The 25,128-nt window shown below is 41.3% G+C and overlaps 3 protein-coding genes and 4 non-coding genes across 7 annotated transcripts in view; 5 read left to right on the top strand and 2 right to left on the bottom strand.

Annotated features, from left to right (window-relative positions):
* LOC139629263 (uncharacterized) overlaps nucleotides 1-9,269 on the bottom strand; it is a 35,172-nt gene extending 25,903 nt beyond the window's left edge. The window contains exon 1 of the mRNA XM_071491793.1: nucleotides 6,092-9,269. The gene's annotated coding sequence lies outside the window, so the exon portion shown is untranslated. The remainder of the gene's footprint in view (nucleotides 1-6,091) is intronic.
* On the top strand, nucleotides 119-5,218 carry eif4a2 (eukaryotic translation initiation factor 4A2). The gene is made up of 11 exons (XM_071491788.1): nucleotides 119-267; nucleotides 1,245-1,302; nucleotides 1,410-1,542; nucleotides 1,832-1,971; nucleotides 2,383-2,551; nucleotides 2,635-2,744; nucleotides 3,085-3,228; nucleotides 3,642-3,779; nucleotides 3,881-3,970; nucleotides 4,257-4,336; nucleotides 4,414-5,218. The coding sequence occupies exons 1-11, from the start codon at nucleotides 239-241 to the stop codon at nucleotides 4,556-4,558; spliced, it is 1,236 nt and encodes a 411-aa protein (XP_071347889.1). The 5' UTR covers nucleotides 119-238; the 3' UTR covers nucleotides 4,559-5,218.
* Nucleotides 1,585-1,658, top strand: LOC139629941 (small nucleolar RNA SNORD2). The gene has a single exon (XR_011693082.1). It is a non-coding gene; the product is annotated as a small nucleolar RNA SNORD2 (small nucleolar RNA).
* Nucleotides 2,203-2,277, top strand: LOC139629940 (small nucleolar RNA SNORD2). The gene has a single exon (XR_011693081.1). It is a non-coding gene; the product is annotated as a small nucleolar RNA SNORD2 (small nucleolar RNA).
* LOC139629939 (small nucleolar RNA SNORA81) lies at nucleotides 2,801-2,982 on the top strand. The gene has a single exon (XR_011693080.1). It is a non-coding gene; the product is annotated as a small nucleolar RNA SNORA81 (small nucleolar RNA).
* On the top strand, nucleotides 3,323-3,506 carry LOC139629938 (small nucleolar RNA SNORA81). The gene has a single exon (XR_011693079.1). It is a non-coding gene; the product is annotated as a small nucleolar RNA SNORA81 (small nucleolar RNA).
* Nucleotides 9,270-12,301: 3,032 nt separating the features above from the next.
* On the bottom strand, nucleotides 12,302-16,867 carry b3gnt5b (UDP-GlcNAc:betaGal beta-1,3-N-acetylglucosaminyltransferase 5b). The gene is made up of 2 exons (XM_071491789.1): nucleotides 16,565-16,867; nucleotides 12,302-14,512 (listed from the first exon to the last, which is right to left on the bottom strand). Exon 2 carries the CDS (start codon nucleotides 14,206-14,208, stop codon nucleotides 13,045-13,047), a length of 1,164 nt encoding a protein of 387 aa, XP_071347890.1. The 5' UTR covers nucleotides 14,209-14,512; nucleotides 16,565-16,867; the 3' UTR covers nucleotides 12,302-13,044.
* Between the last annotated feature and the right edge of the window lie 8,261 nt (nucleotides 16,868-25,128).

The following is a 25,128-nucleotide window of genomic DNA, read 5'->3' as shown; positions in this document are numbered from 1 at the left end:
TGAGAAATATAGTCTGAAACAATTTTCATATTTTTATCGGTTATTGACATATACGTTTATATATAGCAGATAGCGAATGAAATGTAGCGTGATCCAAACATTGATTCGGCAAAATGAGACTACTCAGTCAATGAAAATGAGCATTGAGTTCATCAGTGAAAATAGTCCGGCTGCATAAAGGCAGTTGGCATCGCCATCAGCGATCTTTCCAGTCGCATGCTGAAGTTGGGAACGGATCATGTCTAGCGATTCTGCTGATTACAACAGGTAAAATCTCACATTTCGGTCACTTTTTCAAAACAATACTCAGTGTTTAGGGTGTAGTTAAGCGCATCGCCCTAGTATGCACCCTGTATGTTGCCGAATTACTTATTATCTATCTAGCTAGGCCCCAACTGCTGTCAGGGCGATCTGGTTGCTAACAGTTAGCTTTGTGACGTTAGCTGCCCAGCTACACCGCGGTTCCAAAATACCGTTAAAAGCAATTTGGATTGAAAATGACTCATTTTTGTTGTAGCTAACGTAAAACGCATGTGTACCGGTATGTATTGCTGAAATGATTTATTGCTGTCGTGACCAGTGGTCGTCTCAATTAGAAGAACCGTCAGGGCAGGCAACAGCCCGGCCTAGCTCTCAGGCAGCAGCAGCCTCCGTTGGCAGCACAGGCCCAACTGTCCGACATGTTGGCTAACCGGGGGAGAGGCAGAGCTCCATGTTGAGACCTGCCGAACACGTATATATATGTATGTGTGTATATATATAATGTGTGTGTGTGTGAGACGTTATAGCTTTTGATATCCAGCTTAACGTAAAACCAGAGTGGGTGTGGGAGTGGGTCCGGATCCTTCCCGAGGTTACATAACGGGGTTTTTTTTTTTTTTCTGCGGGGCCGGTGGCTGAGCCTCACCCGTGGAATTTGACACGTGCGCCCCGCGAAGTAACGAGACACCCTGGGCGTGACCCGGCCCACCGTGGACCCGCTCCCTGCACCGCTGACGTAGCGTTTACGTGTTAATTACCTAAAGTTGATGCGAAATATGAGGGTTTTTTTTTTTTTTTTTGGAAGCGGTTTGACTTTGTTGACAAGTTGGCCTTCTCATGGCACGACACGTGGTGGGAAGGACCGCTGGTTGCACTCGCCAGTGTCGTGTAATTTATCCTCAAGACTTCTGTCCTTCTTTCTGATGGGTGTATGATTTCACAGTTGACTTCAAGTGAAATTTTGACCTATGTCACTTAAATAGCTCAAGAGATAGAGACCATGGGGGGCCAGATGGAATGGAGCCTGATGGTGTCATCGAGGTAAGTGCACCATTAAAGGATATAAAGTGGATTCTTGCAGTGTTAAATGGTCATCATTGAATGTTTGTACTTACTTCACTCTCAAGCTGTTGTTTCTCTTTATTCAGAGCAACTGGAATGAGATTACGGACAACTTTGATGATATGAACCTGAAGGAGACTCTTCTCAGGGGAATATATGCGTATGGTTTTGAGAAACCATCTGCCATTCAACAGAGGGCAATCATTCCGTGCATCAAAGGTACAGAAACTAAACTTAATCAGAAGAGGATCGTTAATGTTTGAGTGAAATGATGCTTTACCATCTTTCGGGACTTACCCATTAATGGGGATAACTTTTTTTCCCACTGATCACTCAATACTCCTAAAATTGATTGATTCAGTAATATCAGAAATGTTCTGTGTTTACTGCATTTGGTCAGTCTAACAGAGACAAACTTCTGAATTTGTATTTCTCACATTCTGTGTTATGATTGAGTTTGTAATAAATCTTTGATGACAGATAATAATCTTTGTCCCCTTGCCATTAGGCTATGATGTCATTGCCCAAGCCCAGTCAGGCACCGGCAAGACGGCCACGTTTGCCATCTCTATCTTGCAGCAGCTGGACATAGAGCAGAAGGAGACTCAGGCTCTGGTGTTGGCTCCTACCAGAGAGCTGGCTCAGCAGGTATGCTGTACCTGAGGTCACGATAACCTCAACAGTGTCTCAGACCTAGGCAGCATATTGAGGACACTGATTCAAGTGCTAAGGTACCATTTTTTTAACTTGTCAAAATTCTGAAAATTTGAAACAAAATATCCTCTTACGATTGGTGTAGTCTCTGTCCATGGCTGCATTGGTCTAAAAGGTGATGTGGCTTCACTGAATTTGTTGTGCTTTGTGTTGCTGTGGAAAACTGGGTGATATGATGGCATACCATCTTTCGGGACTGACTCTTGAAATGGAGAGTTCCTTCTGTTTTACTGATCACTTTTAACAGTTATTCTACACTTTTGAGTTTGCATGTCCTTTCATTCTGTACATGCCACATTATCCTGAAATAGTGTTCTGGTCTTTGTTCCTGTCTCCCCTGATTAGATCCAGAAGGTAATTCTGGCTCTGGGTGACTATATGGGGGCAACCTGTCATGCCTGCATCGGAGGGACCAATCTCCGTAGCGAAATACAGAAGCTCCAGGCTGAGGCCCCTCACATAGTGGTGGGCACACCAGGACGTGTATACGACATGCTGAACAGGAGACATCTCTGTAAGTATCACAGGTCCTGTTCAGCAGGAAAGTTTTTATTTGAACTTTATTTTGTGAGTTCTAAGCCAGCGTTTCTTGTGTAGCCCCAAAATGGATCAAGATGTTTGTTCTGGATGAAGCTGATGAGATGTTGAGTCGAGGGTTCAAAGACCAGATCTATGAGATCTTCCAGAAACTGAGCACAAACATTCAGGTAAGTATCTTTTGGATACAGGCTCAATACTGACAGTTGAACAATTAAATATGATTCCCTTCTGCATTAACAGAAGTCTGCTATAATTGTGTCATCCAGATTTTATCTGTTTTATGCAATAATGCTAGCAGATTATTACGTGGAAGGATATTATTGTGCATTGTACTGAAAATGAGATGTGGTCGAACCTCTTTCTTAATGTTCATTGGCCTCTTACTCAAGGTGCACTGCCACAATTAGGTCTGCATTTAAATGTCTTACTTATGAAACTTCTGCACCAAATTCTGACTTTGTCATAGTCTCTTGAGTCTTATGGTAGCTTGTAATGTATTTTCTTCAGGTGGTCCTGCTGTCTGCCACCATGCCAGCAGATGTGTTGGAGGTGACCAAGAAGTTCATGCGAGACCCCATTCGCATCTTGGTTAAGAAAGAAGAGCTTACCCTCGAGGGTATCAAGCAGTTCTACATAAATGTGGAGCGAGAGGTGGGTCTGCTTCTTGGTAACACTTTGTTCAGTAAGATTTAGCAAGCTTCAACTTTTTGGTGTATCCTCATACTTCGATGAAAGTTGTACATTTCCCTTCTCTCTAAAGCACCCTGCTGAAACTGCAGGAGCCAAGCCTCACAGGTTTAGCTCATGTGGCCATGTAAGCATGGGTACACCAGGGAAGGAGATTAAAAGCACAGTGTCGGAAATGAGGCTTGGAGGGACCTCTTTCTTAATGTCCAGTGTCCTTCGCCTCAAGATCCTGTGTTACATTGTCAACTGCTCCCTCTGAATATGGAGTTAAATAGTTGCTTGATGACGACTGCCCCTCCACTGGGTTGCACTATGATTTGTTGGGACTAGTTCTAGTTGACAGTGCATAACTTCTTGTTCTTCATTGATATCTCCAGGAGTGGAAGCTGGACACCCTGTGTGATCTGTATGAGACTCTCACCATCACCCAGGCTGTGATCTTCCTCAACACAAGGAGAAAAGTCGACTGGTTGACTGAGAAGATGCACGCTAGAGACTTCACAGTCTCTGCTCTGGTACGGTCTGTTCCCTGCAGCTGTTGCATTAGAACAATACCCTATTTGCTTTTTTATTAATGCGGCACATTTTCCTAACTAAAATTATTCTCTGTTCACAGCATGGTGATATGGACCAGAAGGAGCGTGATGTCATTATGAGGGAGTTTAGGTCTGGCTCAAGCAGAGTGTTGATCACAACTGATCTTCTGGTTAGTAAAAGGGGCATGTGGTGGGGGGGGTGGGGTTGTTGATGGGCAATATAAGAAATGTCAAATGCTGTAAAGTTAAAACCCAAAATGTTCTTAATCCTGCAACAGTCCTAAAATGACCAAGCAGTCTAAACTTTTGGGAGATTAGGGCTCGTGCTCCACAATGGGTTCTTCATATGTAGGAATCTATTACTTATACGCGGGCGACATTAACATGCGCACAAGGTTCTAATAATCAGTCTCTTAGACTTGAATCTAATTAAAACTCCTCATTTCTTTTTCTCAGGCTCGTGGAATTGATGTCCAGCAGGTTTCCCTGGTCATTAACTATGACCTTCCTACAAACCGTGAGAACTACATTCATAGGTAAGTCAGAACCATATATTGCACCAAATGTGCACTGTAGTCTCCTGTGAGAGTCTAATGTCTTCACTCCTCTCCAGAATTGGTCGTGGTGGCCGTTTTGGCAGAAAAGGAGTTGCTATCAACTTCGTCACTGAGGAGGACAAGAGGATTCTTCGGGACATCGAGACGTTTTACAATACAACTGTGGAGGAGATGCCTATGAATGTGGCTGACCTGATTTGAGCCCTGAGATTTTCTTTCCTTTTTTTTTTTTTTAACGCAGTGATAGCGATCGTCCACTTGCATTGTGCTTATTATTCGAGGGGGAAAAAAACTTCTCAATGCTAAACCTTGGATCAGAATTTTGGTATGTGTTAAAAGCGAGGTGACTTCAATGTTGGTCCCTCTCGGACAGTTGTAGATTCTAACCTCGACAGACGGCTGGTTGGAGCTACAAAGCCATGGGGTCTGTAAACATTAAGGTCCTTATCAGGTATTTCTTTCCATGTTCAATTAAGATGCGTGTATTCGATGTTCTCCACCATTTAGTAACTTACTTGTGGACTAAAAGGTATAAGTGCTGTATAAAGTCTGCAAATTATGTTATGCTAACATATGTGCGATGTATCGTGGGCCTGCTTAATAGAGGCACTTGTCATGTTATACTGTAGATTCACTTGCTTTTTGTTATCTTTTGTGAATGTGTTAATTTAAATGTATCATATTTTTTATCCCACTTGCTCTATCAGAATTCCTCACTGGTTGGCCATATTTTGCTGACATGTGGTTTTACCCTTACCAGAGTATATTGCTATTTACCCCCTCCCCCTTGACTACTTTTCAGATTTCCTCTTCCCCAGAATTGTATGAATGTCTTAATAAACTGATATTGCTGTAAGTAAACTTGCTGTTGTCTGTCATGAAATACGAGTGTCCACTAGAGTTTGTACTTGAGGTTGAAGTTTTGCTGTTTCACAGTGCTGGGGCCAAACCATGAGTTAACTTGCTGCTATCTCCATGTATAAGGTAGCGCAGGAGCTGAAAGGCCACCTACACACTAAACATGGCAGTGTCAAAGCCTTAGGCGGGGAGAATCTGAGAGCACAGTTGAAGAGTTGTGACCTAGCGCCACCTGCTGGCCAGCCGACAGTAAGCCCTTATCAAAGAATAAAGCTATTTCCCTTTAGTTTTTAAACAGTGTATTGTTTTAAGTCAACATGTCTCTAAATGCACCGATCTTCCTGCATTCATGTGGGAACTTTTATACAAGTAACAGTACAGCACATCAGTATATGCAAAAGTAGACACTAAGAGGAAATAATCATTTTGGGATGTTGGGTGAAAAGGAATTGCTTTCTTCTGCCACCAAACTTTGTATCTGAATTTTAGAATTTATTTTTATTGTCCCGATTTAAGAGTACATTTTTGGTGGCTTTAACCTTTACACTATTACATTTTGAATTAAATAATTGAAAAGTAAGTGTGAATGACTAAGGTGACAAGAGGTGACCTGAGTAGCGCTATTGAAAAGCGACATGACGTCAAACACAACCTTACGTACTGTGCATAAAAGTGATAAAGACAGAATAAAGGTTAAGCTACAGCTGCCCTGTAGTGTGGTTATGGAGAGAGGCCATGCAGGCCTTTGACAGGGCACATTTTTTTAAATATTTAACCTCAGCGACAGCATGTTTCCAGACATGATCTAAAAAAAATCAAGTCAATCCTCTTTACTCAGCAGGTTACACACCCAGAAGTCATCTGCATTCAGCTTACCTTAGCACTTCATTATCTGCAGAAGGAATCAAATCGGTTGAACTTGTTCTCCTGCTGTACTCGCTCTTGCGGGTGCGGAGGAAGTACTTGCTACAATTATTTACTTGATTGTAGCAAGCAGTGCACAGTGTCCTGTGAAACGTCTTAACACAGCAGCTGTGGTGAATCCTCACTGAACTGAAACAAATTCAAAATGTGAATACATCCCATGACCCTGTTATGATATAATATGTAATAACATCTCATAGTAAGGTAAGTTATGGTACCCGCCCATTGTACAACCACTATGTGTCAGTTGAGCGCAATATTTATCATTTTGATCTTGAGAAGGCTGAATTCCTGTCATACCATCTCACCTCACCCTGTTGACTGTGAGATGGGGAAGAGGAAATGATGAGGGTTAATTATGACCAAATTCAGCGAGTGTTTCAACCTACAAACCCATGAGTCAATGGGGAAACAACATAGTATCCTAATTAGAGGTTTAACCTTCATATATGTGTTGGTTCTTGTGGGAGACGAGCTGCTGTACTGCAAAACATTTTACTGTGTATTTTTACTGTGTGTGCGTGTGTGTGTTTGGTGGTTTGACATACTGTATACCAGTGGTGGGCAACTGGCGGCCCGCGGGCCTAAACTGGCCCGCCAGCAATAATATCGAGCCCATCAGATTTTTTTTTTAGCTTTCAGTATCGAACTGACAGTCTCACGTTAAGCTGCGGCATATATCTAAATAGAGAACCTCCTCCCACCTGAGATGCTTATTGTACTTTCATCCAGGCTGAGAGTGGATGACAGTCACTACAGAGGAGCAGCGCACAGCCTGGTTCCCCAACACAGCTCCCTCACAGCAGAAACAGTTACCCACAGCACCACTTCTGGGTTTTTTTTTCCTGCAGTTCTATAGTTCAAACGAGCTTTTAGCCTTTATTATGAAAAGTTCTGACAGGAAGTTCTGAAGGTTCTGTCGCTTGCCTGATAGACCTCAGAAATAGCTGACAAAAAATAACAACAGCTCAATGAACCAGTCAAATATGTGTGTGTTTGTGACTGTGGCACATCATCTGTCACTTTTCTTCATGATGTTTGTATACTTGGGTATTTCCAAAAAATGTGTAGATATGTAATAATCACTTATATTTAATACGCCCATCTCGCCACGTTGTATAATGTAACTTGTGTTTTAAACTGTGTTTAACTTTTGCAGATAAGTATAGTAAATCTTTTCTGTACAGCTGATTTCTACATGGCATCTTCTCCATGATGTCCTCTGTTAACTGTTCTTCATTGTTCTTCTTTCGTAACATTTAGCCAGCCATTTTCTTACAGTGTCTAAACACCGAATCCTGACAGGATCTAAGGAAATCTGTTATGCTCTCCAAGACATATACAAACCTGTTCAACCTCTTTCTCCTGATCTCGGTAAATTTTAGACAAGCGTGCAACAAGCCACTTGTTTGTTTGACATTCATAAGATATAAAGTTTAAATTACTTAGTTGGGTAGGTGCTGGCAGGCTGACTTCTGTTGCCTTTGGACAGAGCCAGTCTAGCGGTTTCATGTTAAGCTGTTTAATGCTAAGCTAAGCTAGCCAGCTGTTGCTTCACAAAATCTGCTAATCATCAAATCTCACATGGGACTCAGGAGAAAAACAAATATAAATCTTGTTATTTGTGGCCAGGGTATTTGAAACAATAAAAACAATTTGTAAAATGTAGTTTTATAACCAGCAAAGAGAGAATCTTACACTAGTAAACCACAGGTCCTACATTTCATGGGCTGAAATTTTGCTATGTTACAGTGCTGACCAATAATACGGTTGTATACGTGGGACTCAACCTGTACCTTTGATAAATAGTTAGAAATAGCTCGTTTACCTTCTTGCCAAGAGTTAAATGAGAATATTGATACTACTCTCATGTTGGTACTCTAAATAGGAGCTTACTTTAGCATAATGAGTGTAAACATGGGGGTTAGTCTAAAGGTAATAAAAGTCCACCTACCAGTTTTAACTGTTTGTTAAACAAATAACATGTTAATGTTAATTAGTGAGCTTCAAAGGTGCTAGGGGGTAGATTCTGAAACCTTTGTAACCCTTGGACAGAATCATAGTTTTCTTGTTTCCAGTCTCTGTGGTAAGAAAACCATCTCCAGGCTGTAGTTTTATTTTTAGCATACAGACATGAGTGTGCCATCCAGTGTATTTCCCAAAATGTCAGACTATTTGTTGAAGTCACTAGATCTTATCTATTTTCATTTGAACCTTGGTGTCTTGCTTCTTATTTGAATTTGGAAATTTGATGCAAATTTGGCAACAACTGTAAAGGGCACATGCTAGTAAGTCTGTTCATCTTTTCTAGAGCCAGTTTATGAAATGTTCCACGTGAACGTAACTTGATAAACATGACCCAGTTTAACGCTATTGACTGCACTCTAGGGGAAACTGTACAATAACTTCATCAACATGCTGCCTTGACACCCTCTCAACGAACTTTTTCAAAAATGTTTATAGCTGCTTGCAAACACACTCAGGCATTTCCCAAAGGCCTTAAACACATCTGTTAATAATCCTCCAATAAAAAGTATAGGATGCCTCTGAAAATAGCAGATAAAATACCGACATCAGGTCTACCCTTCATAAGTAAATTTATTGAAAGAAGTGTCTACCAACAACTTAACACCATTTTAACTCTAAATGGTCTTTTAGACAAATTCCAATTAGGGTATCGACTCCATCACAGCACCAAAACTTCTTTTATCAAGGCCCTACATGACATTCGCATGAAGACTGATTTAGGCAAAATGTCACTGTTTGTGTTACTGGATCTAGGTGCTGCGTTTGACACTGTTCATTACTACTAGACAGACTGGAAAACTGGGTCGGACTCTCCTGCACAGTTGGTTCAGGTCTTATCTGCAAAACAGGAACTATTTTGTCTCCATTGGTAAATACATGAGCAAGCTAGCACAATGTGTGGAGTACCGCTGGGTTCAATTCTGGGACCTCTCCTATTTAACCTCTGTATGCTTTCACTAAGCTGTATTATGCATAAGAAGAAATATTGCTTACCACAACTCTGCAGACAACACCCAGTTATACATAGCCACGTCAACAAGTAACTACATTGCTACTGACTAACTTCCTCTGTGCAGTTAATGAATGAATGTGCCAACATTTCCTCCAACTAAACAAAGACAAAATGAGATAACTGTATTTGGTGCTAAAGACTGAAAGTTGGTGCATATCTTAATTCCCTTTTTTGAAGTCTAAAAAACAAGTCTGAAATCTTGGTGTTATTATTCACTCACTATAGTAAGAATTAGATGATACATGTCTAAACAAAATCTAAAAAAAAAAAACTAATTCACAATGTGTTTTCCAGCAGGTTTGACTACTGTATTGGCCTTTTCTCAGACCTCTCCAATAAAGCACATAGGGAGGTACAACTCATTCAGAGTGCTGCTGCTGGAGTTCTACTAACAAAGACCAAGAAAGCTGAACATGTTAAACCTGTTCTCAGATCTCTGCACTGGCTACCAGTGCCTCAAAGGATGGATTTCAAAATATTATAACTTGTCTACAAATCACTTAATGGTTTAAGGCCTAAGGTTACCTCTGACTTGTTTACACACTATCAACCCTCTAGACTTCTTAGATCGTCAGCAGAGTCGGTGTGCTGTTGCTGTTGCCTAGTGCTCCTTGGATTAAAACACACAATGAGAAGCTGCATTCACTTATTATGCTACACATACTTGGAACACATTTCCAGAAGACTTTAGATGTGTCCCAAGTCTGACTACTTTTAAAAGCAGACTTGAGACTTTTATGTTTACCTCTGCTTTTAATTGCTGCTAAAAGTTGCACTCTGACCCCTCGAAACACTGTGACTTTTTATGTATTTTATCGTATTTATACCCTCTATGCCTTTATACTTCTAAATCCTTTTTTTCTGTGCTCTGATCTTTTTATTTATTTTAATGAAAGTACTTTGAATTACCTCTGTGTATGAAATGTGCTATATAAATAAGCCAACAATATATCCCCACGTGTAGATCCTGTGTGATGCTTGTTATAACCGACCTAAGGTTATGTTTTACCAGGTTCCAAAGAGAGGAGCCAATTCTAATTCCAAGGAGGGTATTTTTTAATAAGCTATTGTTAAAGCTTGCCCATGGGGCTTAGCTGGTACGTTGACCAGGACAGCCTGCAACTATATTTAGCATGCCAACTTTGTCAATGCAATTATTTTGTCAAACTGCCTCTTGGGAAGTAACTAAAGATGAGCTTCATTGATGAGTTTCTGATGACTAAAGCCACGGGCTGAATCCTCATGGGCTGATTCACAGTAATAGTCGCTTCAGTAAATCTAAAAATAACAGACTGGTTTCTGTCTTCAAGGAAAATTTGGCTAAACAGTTCACATATTGTGCATGATATCATCAGATTTTAAAATGGATATAATTGCATATTTATCATCTTTTAATGAATATCTTAAAATCAAGCCACAGGCAGTTTCAAAACCCACTCAGTTTCTGCATTTTTAGGAAATAGATGTAGGCAGCTGGTTGTGTTTTTAGGCCCCGTCTAAATCCGTGGTGTGAATTATTCTTCTTTATGTGTTGCCATGGAAACAGAGCAGCTGTTTGGAGAACAGCTAATCCAGGCAACATCACATTTCAGGGTGAGGTGCCATAAATAAGCATATAGGCAATTCACAGCGAGTCGAGATGAAGTGAAGAGAAGACAACATTTTCATGACCTTAAACCCGCAAACAGACATGTTTACTTATGTGCTATATCTACCTATCTTTTAATATTAATATTAAAAGATAGGTATTCAGTTGGATGAGATTTGGTAAAACATTCAATATTCTCAACAAGGAGACCTGCAGCAGAGGACATACAAATTGCTGTAGGGGATGAATATTGCAGATAAACAGTGTTTTTTTAGTGAGAATAATAGAACAGATAAATAACTACATGATCACACACCTTCAGCGATGTGTGTAAAAAATCTTAATTCCGTCTTGGTGTATTAAAAAGTCTCCTTTACTGTAGCTCTGAAATGATAAGTCACGGCCGGTTCCCCTGCCTCTGTTTTGATCAGTTGCACAGCTAATAAATGAGCACCTATTTCATTTGCCTGTGAAGGTTTGTGACATTGGTCTCATGTCTGCTGAACGCTGACACAGGGCCAGCCTCACCTATCACTGTTAGCAGCGTGCCAGATGCCTCCGTGGATCAGACTCTCTGAGGACACTGGTGACTTTCTGGCCGATGCCGGGGTTATTTTTGGCTCCACGTATCACATGTCAGAAGCAGAGCACCTAAAACTAAACCATAGTGAGCTCTATGCAAGTGCATTCTTTCACTTATAAACTGGTGTTTGGGTAGTAAATTTTGGAGCCCTTTCAGGCAAGATGTTTGCACTTTGTCTGCATGGCGCTACGCTCTGCAAAGTTTGGTATCACTTCCTGCCTCAGCGTGGTTAAAACAGACATTCACTGGCTCACACCTCTCACTGAACACTCTGTCTTTATGATGGAGGTTTTTTTTTTTTTTAAAAATACATATTGGTCATGCAAAGCCCTTTTTAACTTCAAGAAACACTTTTAATTACAACTTTTATACAAAATATTAGTTTAAGAAAATTTGGAAAAGCTTTTTTTATGATAATTTAACAACATAACAATTTAATTTAAACCATTACTTTAACGGAAATTTCTGCAGAACTTTCAGATCTCCCCACCACTACCTGTGGGTTTTGCTCTTTACAGAAAGGGCACAGCTTTTCCACTCTACTGAGCTTAAGTGCCTCCTGAGACAATGGCTGTCACACTCAATCCACACTCTTAGAAACAGAATGGAAATGTGCCATCTTAGCACAAATCAACACTTTAACTGTGGGAGAAGTTTTGTTGTCCATATGTGAATATGTATGATGAATTTAATTCATTGGACAATTATTGTAAAACAAAGTGCTTCATATATCTGGGTCATAATAGGTTTTTTTTAATGCAATGTTGAGATATATTTTGAAATATACTACTTCCCTTGAAGTTGTAGTGTAACTGTTAAGAGAGTTAGACTGTCAGGGTTAGATGTTTCCTGAGCTCATGATCCCTGGCCAACAAACTGACATGATTAATTACTGTTACTACTATTACTGCTGCTCCTGGTCATAATAGTACTTGGACAATATTTGAAAACTAAAATCACAGTGTAGATTTTATTTCATTAAAAAACATTTTTCTCAAATGTAATCACAAAGAAAAAGAAAACCCTCTTGTAACAAAATTTCCAATTTCGAGCCCACACTTTGTTGCTCATCATTACTTCACAGGGGATGTTTGATAAGTCTTTCCAGTTACATGTCTATTCTATGTCACTGTGAGGAATCTTGCACTTCATGACACAGAGACATTTTTAGATCCAACACGTTACCGGCCTGCTTTTTCTTTTTCTTTTTTTTTGCACATTGACTCACACGAAACCTGACCACCCACATGTCTCACTTCTGCTTTGTGCCATCATTTCAAAAACCCATACTTCCTTGTGTGGCCGTCAGTAATTTACAAAAGCTTTTAAAAAGGTGTATTTATTTCACTCTTAAGTTAATAAAATAGGTAAATATGAGGCCTTGTGTTAAGAAATGACAGATTTGGGTTGGGATAGCATGTGAATGTTTTTCCAACACATTCTACTGTCAGTCCAAAACTTTTACACCAGCAAGACTAGAGGTCATCGATGTCTTTGTGATGTCACACAAACAGTAACAGAGATAATTCATGTGATCTCTTTGCTCCTTGCAACACAGACCACATTCTTCAGTCTTTTGACAGACATGGGTGTCCAACTAAAAGGACTGAGGTAATATTCATCTCATTATGATCACAGTATGACTTACTCTTTCTCTTTCTGTCACGCTGACACACACTCAAACCTGAATAATACTACACAAAGGCTGCTTTGCAGGGGTATGTGTTGAAATAGTAAGGCTTACAAAGAAGGGCCATTTTCACGGCTGTGCAGTACAGCCTGCCCATGAGTCCGGAGGTCCACTGTTTCACCTCCGGGTCCGTCGCTGCCTTCCACAGGTCGTAGATATCCTCCACGTGACCGTGTGAGGTCATCATCTGGTCATAGATGCACTGGTGGTAAGGCGCTTTGCCCTCCCCTGAGAAATAGACGTGCTCATGTGGGCTCACACCGATGGCGTTGGCACAGATGCCCATGAACACATCATCTATGTAAAGAGAGGCGTTCAGGGTCAGCGTGGCTTGATAGACTTTGTCCGCTACGTCGCTGGAGACGACATACCCAGCCCCAGCTGTGTAGTCGGGATACGACAACCACTGGTACATCTCAAAGGGCACGTAGTACTTGCTGTCTTTGCTGCGGATGGGCGGCGCCCCTCTGTGCACTCGACCAACCCAGAAGTGTGTGACGCCCCTGCTGCTCATGTCCTGCAGGTAGTTCACCAGATTGGGCATGTGGACGAAGATGTCGTCATCTGCGGTCATGAGGAAGCGGGCGTGTGCGCAGCGGCTGTGCATCCAGTGGAACTGTAGGATCAGCTTCAGGGTCAGGTTGTGGAAGGAGTCTAAGAAGTCTTGTTGGATCAAATCACCATGGAGACGGTCCTCGTGGAGGAGCTGCTCCTGGAAGCCGACCATACTCTTCTTACTCCATGACGGCTCCCCCTTCTTGGTCTGGGGCACTCCTAAGGCGAACACCACTTTGACCGTCACTCCCAGGGCGTTTTGGATGTAGGTCTCATTACCCCAAGTGGATCTGATGGCGTTTCGCCTCTGAATGTTCTCTGGGGACGTCTTAACAAACAGGAGGAGGAGGACGTCCTTTTCCGCACATTTATCCGGGTGGTCCAGCAGGTAGCGGAAGTTGCTGAAGCGCCTGGCCTGCTCGCGCGGGATGGTGAGGCTCTTGTTGATGTAGATGAAGCGGTTGACTAGGTAGCGGTAGGAGTAGGACTTGACGTGGCTGACGACACTATTGTCCAGCTGTTCCCAGCAAACCATCACCACTGACAGCACCAGGCAGGTGGTCATCAGCTGCACACACTGGCATCTTCGTACTCGGCGGAATTTCAAAAACATCCTGGAATCTTGTCACCCCGTGGCAGTGGTCCCTTTCTGGTGGGTGATGGTAGTGTCAGTGTGTGCGGAGGAGAGAAGATGACTGAGGTTGTGGAGGTTGAGAGCGTTGTTCCAGGGCTTCACAGCAGCACGTGGTGGGTCTTCCATCCTAGGCTTTCCACATGCAGCAGGAGGCATAGGCGGCGGTGGGAGTCACTGGGCCTGCTGGAAAACATCCTCCATTGCGGCATAATCGCTCACACATGCACGGTCAGCCAGCAGACGGAGATTCATCGTTCATCCATGACGCCGTCGCCTGAGAGATCTGAGAAGAGACGAGAAGAGAAGAGTTCAACAAATCACATATGTGAGAGCACTGCTTCTTTTTCTTCCAACGGCAGGAAGTGGGACTAAAAATATACCACTTTTTTTTCCAGTATCTGCTTGGTCAGTATTTCCTTATTTTACAAGCATGTATTTTTCTTTTATAATGTGTAGCCTCATGTACAGCATTTCTATATAAACCATCTGCTGTCAACTAGAGATATTCATCAGGATGTCACTCAATCAGAAGAACAGAGACAATATATTTATTCAGTCAAGTTTCTCACACTAAACTAGAACTAGGATTTGCATTTCTCAGCAAGATGTGATCTGTTCAACTGTGTGTATTTGTGTTAAACCATGTTAAACGGAAACTTTTGTTGTGGTTGGATCTGATCTGTGTGTGACTGCACCAGTGTGTCTGTGTAAGAGAAGTAACGTTCGCTGAAAATTCAAAAGTGAGTGGGTGGGGTGATGGAGGCAGGGTGGTGGTCCGGGGGGTGGGGGTGGGGGGTGGGGGGTGTTACTGAATGCAAAAGCCTACACAGCAAATGTTGCAATACAAGCTCGTCCATAATGGAGGGGTTTAAGGTGCAGACCCGCTGAAATCGCTGAGAGTCATGGAAAGCGTTCGGACACAATGGACAGCGTCAGAATAGCTCTGCAGCACAATGCAGTACAAGAATAGCCTGCTTCCGCCCGGACCTGGGCTGAAACCAAGGGGGGATCATGATGGGCCCGGGGCCTGGGACTCCCACCGCACCCCGAGAGCTTTTTAAACATCATTGGATGGCCTATGCCTAATGGGGTCACTGGCTCATAAATGGCTTTCTTTTTCTGATAATGAGAAACTCTGCCTCACCTCTGGTTCACATCAGCCTCCTGCTCTTACACACAAAAACTTACAGTTACACCAGATTCTTAGTGATACTTACTTTACATCTGGTCTGTCATAAATGTCAGTTATACTGCATATGTTTATTCTTGTCAGCATTTTGACAGAGGTTGAGGAATTTTCATTGGCCATTATGGAGATACCTGCTATATTGTGACTTATACGTGTAACATATGATTATGAGAGTATTAGGCATGTAATGGGGCAAGACATCTTGTCATGCCTCATCCTTAAAGGGTCGATTCACCCAAATTAACAAAAAATAAAAAATAAATCTTTTTTTAATACATTTTTGGAGCACCAAAACTTCCATTCACCTCTATTGTGTTGAAGTGGAGGCAGAAATAAAACCAACACTATCTGCATCTGATAGATACAACTATAGCACAATGGGAATATGTTATCTGAATCAAAACTCATCAAAAAGTCATCCTATAAAAGGCTGGTACACATGATTGCATGGGAATATATTGTGGTGCTCTTTCTGGAGGAATTGCTCATTTCCTGACATACATATGATAGTAGAGTGTCATATGAACCACCATATCTTGTCTGCTCTTATTATGACGAATAGAGACAGGGCTTATGTTACAGGTACACAGTGTCATCCGACAACAATGTGGCTGTTTTCAATTGACATATCCTTTTCCCAGAGTGGCATGTTGTTCACCAGTCTGAACTACTTCACTTTTTTAGTCTTTATTTTATTTTATTTTATTTTATTTTTTACACTTTTCCTCAGACAGTTGTTATTTTATTGTATCTCTGTTGCAGAATTAACTATAAGCATGTAAGGGTCACCATCGGCAATGGTTAAATGTAAGCTGTAAATGCTCACAGTTCATTCTGGTGACATTATTTACTGAGGGTGTTGCCATTGTCAAGTCCCTGAAAACAGGTTGCGCCGCTGTCATTCGTGTTATTAGTTCCTGGACGACACCAAGAGTATTAATAAAAGTTTTCAGCCTCTCTCTTCTGACTGAACTGCATCTAAATCAAGCGCCCTGTGAAATGAACCACCCCACTAACATATTTCCAAAGTCACCGTTTATATAAATAGATTTTGAAACACACACAGAGAGAGAGAGAGAGAGAGAGAGAGGGGTTGCAAGGGAGGGAAGAGCACGCCATAGCTCCACTGATCACCTCAGTACTCACCAGCGAAATGAAGGATCTTGGTGTGAATCTAGCACAGAGGCAGCAGCGGTCTCCTCTCCCCACTGAGGGCTCGTCCCCCCCCCACAGGTCCTCTCCTCTGCTTCAAGTTTACTTTTCCCTCGGCTGACAGCGGGTGAGACGCTTGTCAAACGCGGCCATCAGTCCTCAGCCTCACAGTCCAGCTCTCTTGGTGGAGGAGGAGTGTGTGTCTGTGTGAGAATACCTGGGAAGGTGTGTGACAGTGTGACTTTTTTTTTTTTTGTTTGTTTCTGGTCCTCCCTCCGCCGTCAGAGCCCGGACTCGTTAAAGAGCCAGTTGCCTTGGTGCCTCTGGCTCCCCCCCCCCCCCCCTCAGCGGAGGAGGGGTCTACACGCCAGGCTGTGAAGGTGCAGTGTAAAACATCACATAGGACTGGAATCAACTGGTATTTTCTCATTAACTTCATGTCAACATGTGGTGTTCATTTCATTCATAAATATGACTTGTTCTAACTGGAGGCCTCTTGAACTGAAATGGCTGCTGAGAGTTCACTCAACTCGTTAGATGAAGAGTTTGAAGAAACAAACCTAGCACATTAACAGACTTCCCAGCATGGGCACAGAAATATAATATATGAGATATGTCCCTATTTCAAGAGTAGTGTTGCCATACATGTCACCTATAAGGATACATGTTGTTATCACATATATACATCCTCTGGATATGTCAATATAGAAGTTTAGAACTCATTGAAATACTCATAATAAAATTTACATATACATACATTAAAAATATCTATGATGAACTTTTGTAAGGTATAACATGTTGCAAGCATATATCTTAAAATGATATATTTAATTCAAATATGCAAATGTATCAAAACAAGTTAGTTATAAAGATATAAGTATATATCTTATATCCGTCCATCCATTTTCTACACTGCTTACACTGCTGGGTCGCGAGGGGGCTGGAGCCAATCCCAAAGGACATTTGGCAGGGGCAGGGTACACCCAGTCTATCACAGGGCTGACATATATACATACACAACCACACACACTCACTTTCACACTCATGTGCATGTCTTTGGACCGTGGGAGGAAGCCAGGGTAGCCAGAGGGAACGTGCACAGACACAGGGAGAATATGCAAACTCCACACGGAAAGGCCCCAGGCCGGGGGTTCAGACCCAGAACCTTCTCCCTGTGAAGTGAGAGCGCCAACCACTGAAATGCCAATAATGACATTTTTATGTACATATATTAAAAATATCTATGATGAACTTTTATAAGGTATAACATGTTGCGAGCATATATTAAGAGGCTTTGGGGTGGTTATATATTTACACACGTCTGAAATATAAGGAAACACACATAAACGTACATATTTGTCATGACTAGACATATATATCAATAGGTTTCATATATATAATCCTTACATATATGTTTATATTTCATTTGTACTGTACATATATCCCATAAAAAGAAATCCAGAAGCTTTTGTTGTTTGAAGAAAGCAAACATGTTGTAATTTACAGTGTGGCAGCAGAGAGAGAGAGAGAGGGAGGAGGAAATAATAAGAGGAAGGCCTGCCCTCTGAGCCTCATGTTGATGCTCTGTCTGAGTGACAAAAGGTTGAAATGACACAAGAATATCTGACTCAATCTTCGTCTGACCAGAACTTTTATTTTTATCAAATGATCTAGAAAATGATGCATGTCATGCTGTAAGTAACCCCCTCAATGCACCAGTGGTTTCTTTCTCCTGTTTATCTTTTTGACCGGATCTTTTTGAGTTCAAGATTTTTGGTTTGATGTCAACATTTGCATATCTTTGACATGGCTTTGTTGCGGAAGCAAAGATATACAAAGCTTCCACTGTTTCACTCATTTGAATGTAGTGGTTTCTGTAGGAACATCCTTGAAGCTGTGGGATAATGTTTATACAATACATCCTTTATGTCAGTCGTCAGAAAACACAGACAGGTGGTGAAGAAAAAACCAACATGAAGAGTCTAAAACCCCTTTTCCACTGGTCAAAAACCCACTAAGACTTGCTAACATCAGGCTTTTCTTGGCAATGGAAAAGGGTACAATTGGCATTCATACCCGCAGTATTTATCAGCTCCAAGTCTGACTGGCCTTGATGTAAACACAATACCCAGGTTTTCCTGCCGTACTGTCAGACCTGTCACCTGCCCAGCACGATGCTGCTGAACCAAACCCTCCACGGCTACCCTGCACTCAGGGATGAAAGACTGAACAGTAGCCCCGAAATAAGTTTTAAATCGAAGTGTTTCACACGAAGGCTCCGACACTAGGAGCACCAACCCTGGGATAAGACGCTAAGAAGATCCATTTTACCAGTTTGCAGGAGAGCGAGCAGCTCACTCTTTCTCCCCTGCGTCTGCGTCTGTGTGCTCTGTACCTGCATGCAGTGACATGTGGTGTCCTCTCCGGCAAAGCTGGCTATCAGTGTAAAAAGGAGTCAATCGCCTTTTTAAGTGGGTTTACGTGCTTTTATAAAACCTGCTTATACCCACTAATTTTGGTGTTAAAAGGGTATTAGTAAGGTGTTCTGCCACCACCCAGAACAGCTTCTGAGCTCCTTTTCATTGATTCTTCAAGTCTCTGGATTTATACCATTCTTTCAAAAGATAGAAAGTATTAAGATCTGGTGACTGTGAAGGACAACACCTATGACTCCCATAATTTCTTATGCTCATCAAACCACTTAGAGCCCCTCGTGCCCTGTGGAGGGGGGCATCGTCATCCTGTTTCTCCACTCATTTTTCATGTTTCTCCTTTCATTTGTCCCCATCTGTATACAGTGCTGAGTGAGCAGCTTACTGTGAACAACCAGTCTAAAGAAATGTTTGTTCATTACTGTACATGGTTCACAGCATAGGTGAAGCATCTATCAGTCCTGTAATTTCCTTTATAATTTCTGCTGGAGGAAACAATGAGAGAGAAGGTTCATGTATTTATTTTTAGGAAAGAACCATGAAATTATTAAGTAATTAGCTCACATAGAAAACAATAGATAGGCCATGAAGTTTGGTACAGACATTCATATTCCCCCACAGGATGAACTGTGAGAACTTTGATGATCCCTTCATTTTTAATGCAGAGGCATCATCAGGTCAAAATTCCTGTTTAATCATTGTTACTTTTTTATGACCAAATAACTCTAAAACTAATGACATTCCCATCAGCCTCAGTTGTGCGTTGTTTTTACTGCTAATTACCAAACATTAGCATGCTAAACACGCTAAACTAACGTGGTGGAAATGATGAACGTTATACCTGCTAAATATCAACATATTAGCATTGTCACTGTGAGAATTTTTGCTCGGTAACATTTACATGTAGCTCATGAGGACAGCCTCAGCAGCTAGCATAGCAGTAGACTCATCATGTTTTTATAGGCCTATTAAATGTTGTATTTTATTATTCTTACAGCAACTTACAATGTCCCCATACAAAATGACTGAGATAAGCGGCTTGCATCAGAAAGTGTATACAGCTCCACTTATTTTCTGTTGAGTGCTGACTAAAACAGACAAGCAGCCTCCAAACTGTCGAACCTCATTCATAAAGCAGCTGCTCAGAGGTTCACCTGAGAGTGTAGCAACCGACAGGAGATGGATGTTTAAAAATGGATGACCTGATTAGAAAAAAAAAAGATTGCCAGGAGGTCACGGATGTCGAAGAGTACAGTGCAAGACAGTTGGGTCCCATTACACACATACGCGCATGACTAATGTATCATGGGATTTTTTTCTGAGAAAGTGTAAAAAAAAGAGGTATGCGTAGGCAGACATGCCCACTTTGACACGCAGAACCCTGACTACTCAAATGTTTCTTTGTTACAAAAGCAGAACTTGCTTTCAGCAACGCTGTTGTTTGCATGAATGATATGAGCCTCAGACTTGCTCTGTAGAATATTTGAATTTCCTGTGCAACTCCAATGTACTGTACGAGGTGGGAGAGAGACTCCGCAGTCCTCTCTCTGCCTTGGAAATGCATTATAAAGTTAGACTGTAGATAACGAGTCAAAATCAACTGGTCATTTTTGAAAGTTGCCACGTTTAATGTATGAAATTTCCTGTTTGTGCCTCCTTGAACTAAGGAGCACAGCCAGTGTGGAAGGGACAAGTTAATGACATATATGGACTGGTGAGTATTATATTAAGATAGACTAGGAAAAATCCCAATCTATCTTTTAATATTAAATTAGTAGTTAGGAAACCTCAGCATGACCCTGACTGTGTTCAGGAAGCAAATTTTAGAGGCAGTACAATCACACACAAAATCAGTGCAATGTGATTTAACACGAATTCGCCCAGTGAATGAGGAAAAAAAAAAAACCACACAAACACAATCTCACAGACATGGTCCATGTGCTCATCGCTAGCTGTACAGATAACGCCTGTTCACGCATGTTGGCATGAATAAACACAAACAGTCCGACAGTCACATTCATGCAAATGCTTTGCTTTCTGTCTGTCCACATGTTTACAGTTGAAGTTTCTGCTGTCCTGTTATTTTGATCCTAGCATTGATTAACATTCGCTGCAGGTCAGATTTTCGTCACGGAGCTTGACAGTCTGCTGATGTGCGGAAACAGCTCGAGGGTGTGGTGCCCATTCTTAAGCAACTCTTATGATTCAGAACTTTCACAAAACTCTGAGTCCACTCACACTCATGAAACGGGTAATTACAGTAACTCCCACATGACACTGACATGACTAGCTGCCAGGAAAAAAACAGATAAACCAGTGACACCCCAGGAATAAATCTGGTTAAACTGAGATTTTCTTCGTGAGCAGGAATATGAATTCTCCCTGGAAAAATTTAGAATTTATAGGCTCAGGGATTGTTGTTGTAAAAACTAGTATCTTTGTGAATGATGGCCTACATTTTTTGTTGTTCTTACAGTCTTGCCAGGCATTTTAAACAATGCAATAACCATTGGTTTAGTGCAACTACAATATCAATATCAAAAAATAAAATGTTGGGCCCCACATACCAAAGCATGAGGACAGACAACGTGTCTTGGTATTTGTGAAATTTCTTGTTGTGGTATAGCAAAATGTGAGTCAACGGTGAAGTTGGCCTATTCAGTATTGAATCTGCATTGACACCTAAACAAACTGAAAGCACTCGTCATGTTTTACGTTGAATGGACATCATATGTAAGTAAAGTAATTTTAAGTAAAATGGCAGAAGGATCAATTAAAATTTACATATGAATATCAACTAACAAAATTATGAAATGTCCCTTATCTAACTATCCTTACAGAGAAAATATATAAAGTGAAATATAATATCATTTATAATATCACATTACTTTGGCTGTAGAAGACACAATACTAATGAGAGCACCTCAAATTAGGTACTTGTGGAAATTTTGTAAACCTTTAAGGCCAAGACAGATGTCGCCTTGACGAGCCTCTTGTTGATAGATCTTTCTGCTGGGTATTTCTGAAATGTTTTAATATAAGATTCAAAGATTATTTTTTATCATGTATTTAAACTCTCAACAAGTAGCAGTCCAGGGGTTGAGTAGTTATTACAAAAAGTGGTCAAATATTACTCAAATCCTCAGAACTATATCTTAGATTCAGATGAAGATCTCAGTTTCCAAAGAAACTAAATCAGGTTTAGTGTAGGGGACATATTTATCTTAAATGCATGATCGAGCTTCAATGAAGAGCTGAAACAAGAACAAACAAACTAATCTGCTAAATCTTGTGTGATATATATTTTGTAGACAATACTAACAGGGAAGTGAGTGCACATTGCACACTTGAACCCAGACATGCAGAACTAGATCGTGCAACCGCAGCCTGACACCAAGGTTCACTGTGCAACATCTAGTTAGTTATTCTCTCTCTTGGCAGCTAACAACAGCAGCAGTAACTGCAAAGGCTAAGTGAGAAACACGAGGAAAAGAGAAGGAAACAGAGCATGAACTCTTGTATCATTTCCCTTCTAAGTGCTTTGTAATTGAAGTGACATTCGAATGGCTAAAAGCATCTTTAACCTGATGAACTTCCTCCGCAGTTTCCGCTGTGGACCAGCAGAAAATGTGGTGGTTTCCACAGTTGCTAACATCAGCATGCTAACATGCTCACAATGGCTATGCTAACATGCTTGCGAACATACGATGGTTAGCAGGTAAAGTTCATGTTTACCATCTTAGGTTAGCTTATTATCATAAGAGCACCTTGCCACACTGAATAGTTCCTTGTTGCAAACACATAGAGGATGACACATAGGTATTTATTTCATACAACATACCTATGGTGTGTTTAATATTTGTTGGAAATACATTAGTTCTATTTGTAGCACACAGATTTAAGTCATTTTTGTATATTCAACATTTATGTTCATGTATATAAATGTATCTTAAGTTGTTCTGATTCTTTTTTCTGTTTTGTCAGTGCTGGGGGGGGGTTTCCTCTTTTGCTGCACGGGTCCTCTGGCCAGGATTGGACACCGGATGGGCCTCAGGAAGCAGGAGTCTGTTAGGTCACTTGAGCTCTGTTAGATCAGTTGGTTTGTCATGTTACTTTGCCTGAGTTTAGTTCCATTAAATTGACCTCTGTAATGGGCCTAGAATATTTTTTGCTTGTTTTTGTAAGTTAATTTTTTTTTTTTATCATTTGGGTAAATAAAACCATCCTCATTTCTTTCCAGCTGGGTCCCTCACCGTCTTTGGTCTTTGAACCTCACCTGGTCATTACTTTGAAATTCAGGTAGCCTTCCTCTGTCATAATATAACTCTGCTTTGCTTTTTGAATTTCTTTGGACTACTTCACCTTCTCCCCCTCCTTTGTTCTCGGCAGGTTCTCCTGGACGGCAGGTCTGATCTCAGGTGACATCGCTGTGCTCTACACAAGCAGGCTCTGGTAGAAGTCTGTTCCACTGCCCTTTGTGCATCAGCCTCTTCACTGTCTGGACTGACCTTCCCACTGAACTAATGGTTTAATGCAGGTAGTGGGGACTTCATTTAGTTGAATTCTTCTGCAAACTGTTGGAAACCTGTGTTGGAAAATTACAGTTGGTTGTCTGAGGGGACCTTGCCTGGCACACCATGTCTGGAGAGTAGTCTGTAACCACTGTGTAGTCTTTGCCTTCAGAAACAAAGGGGTCAGGTCAGGTCAGTGCCTACCTTCTGATATGGTCTGTCTGACACTGAGTTTGGCTTTAGTGGCTCATTTGTCACGTCTTTATTGATCCATGACCGGTACATCAGCTTACATGCTCTTTTCTTGCATTCTTCAATCCCAAGATGTCCTCCATGGATCTTTTTGAGCATGTCTTGTCACAGACTCTTCGGGTTGACCATTTTAAATGATGTCTTTACCACTGTGCAGTTCTAGTGCTCTGCGATGTCAGGTGAATAGTCTTGCTTCAAGTTGGGCCATCCATCTATGGTTTTGCTTCTCAGACTTCCATCTGTTTGTCTCACTTTTTATGAGCTCCATCTTCACATTTGCCGCGGGCAACTCTCGAGTGATCGCGTTCACTTAAGCACTGTCATTCATCTTTGTCTTCACCAGCTCCCTCTGGTCAACAGCTCAGGACGATGTGTTGGCTGTGTACATCAGCTTACCTCAGCCTTCATACATTCAGGGCGTAGCACTGCAGCCAAAGTCACAGAGATGACATTTTCTCCATTCCCATGTCTGATGTGAGCTTTAGCTGAAACTCCTGACTTACATTTGCCTGATTGGATGCAGTCGTGTGGATGCCACACGATTGGATAACTGCATGAAGAAGCAGGTGTACAGGTGTTCCTGTACATTTTTTTCAGGTGTATGGTGAGTATCCTTCCTCAGACATATTCATAATCTCCAATTACGATCTCAGTTATTAAGATCTAATAAGTATGATAGGAATGCAAGATTGAGAAAGGATAAACATGGACAGTGAATAGCAGAGGATGATCCATGATGCGTAACATTTGAATGTGAGGACAGAGACTCACTGTATCTGTGCGTACATTGATGACCGATTGATAATAAAACAGATAACATTTGTAAAGACAGGCCTTGGGTTATAAACGAGTGTCCAACCATGATTTTGATCTTATCTTGATGTAGACTTGACATAGATGCAAATACGCTCCATTAAGCACTGTGATATATAACTGAAACCTCATTCGTTCTTCAGATTGGTTCTTCTAATTGGGCAGGACAGGACAAGAGGAGCTCTGGGTTTATTGAATGAACTCAAGGTGAAAGGGAGAAAATGCTTCCGTCTGTTCTAAACACACCCTCTGCTGTACACCCCTGGGATGATAGGCGCTACATAAATAAAATGTGCTTTGTTTTACTAATGTTTGCCAATTAGCACTGAAGATAAAGTATATCTGGGGCTGGTGGAAATGTCATTAGTTTTTCAGGTATTTTGCCTGCAACAAGAGTGTTGAATAAATTACAAATTTGACTTGATGAGGGTTCCTACACATTTCAATTTAAAAATTATAAAATTCTGTTTTTGCTTTGTCATTATGGGGTATTAATCCAAAAAAAAGTGAAGGGGCCTGAACACACTGTATGTTGCCAAATACTTGCCAA

The sequence above is a fragment of the Trachinotus anak genome, unplaced genomic scaffold (genome assembly GCF_046630095.1).
Source record: "Trachinotus anak isolate AG129_WGS33_773 ecotype Australia unplaced genomic scaffold, CSIRO_AGI_Tana_v1 ptg000012l, whole genome shotgun sequence".
Taxonomy (NCBI): Eukaryota; Metazoa; Chordata; class Actinopteri; order Carangiformes; family Carangidae; genus Trachinotus; species Trachinotus anak.
The sequence above is the reverse complement of the archived record's forward strand: the minus strand, read 5'-3'. Positions and strand labels throughout refer to the sequence as shown.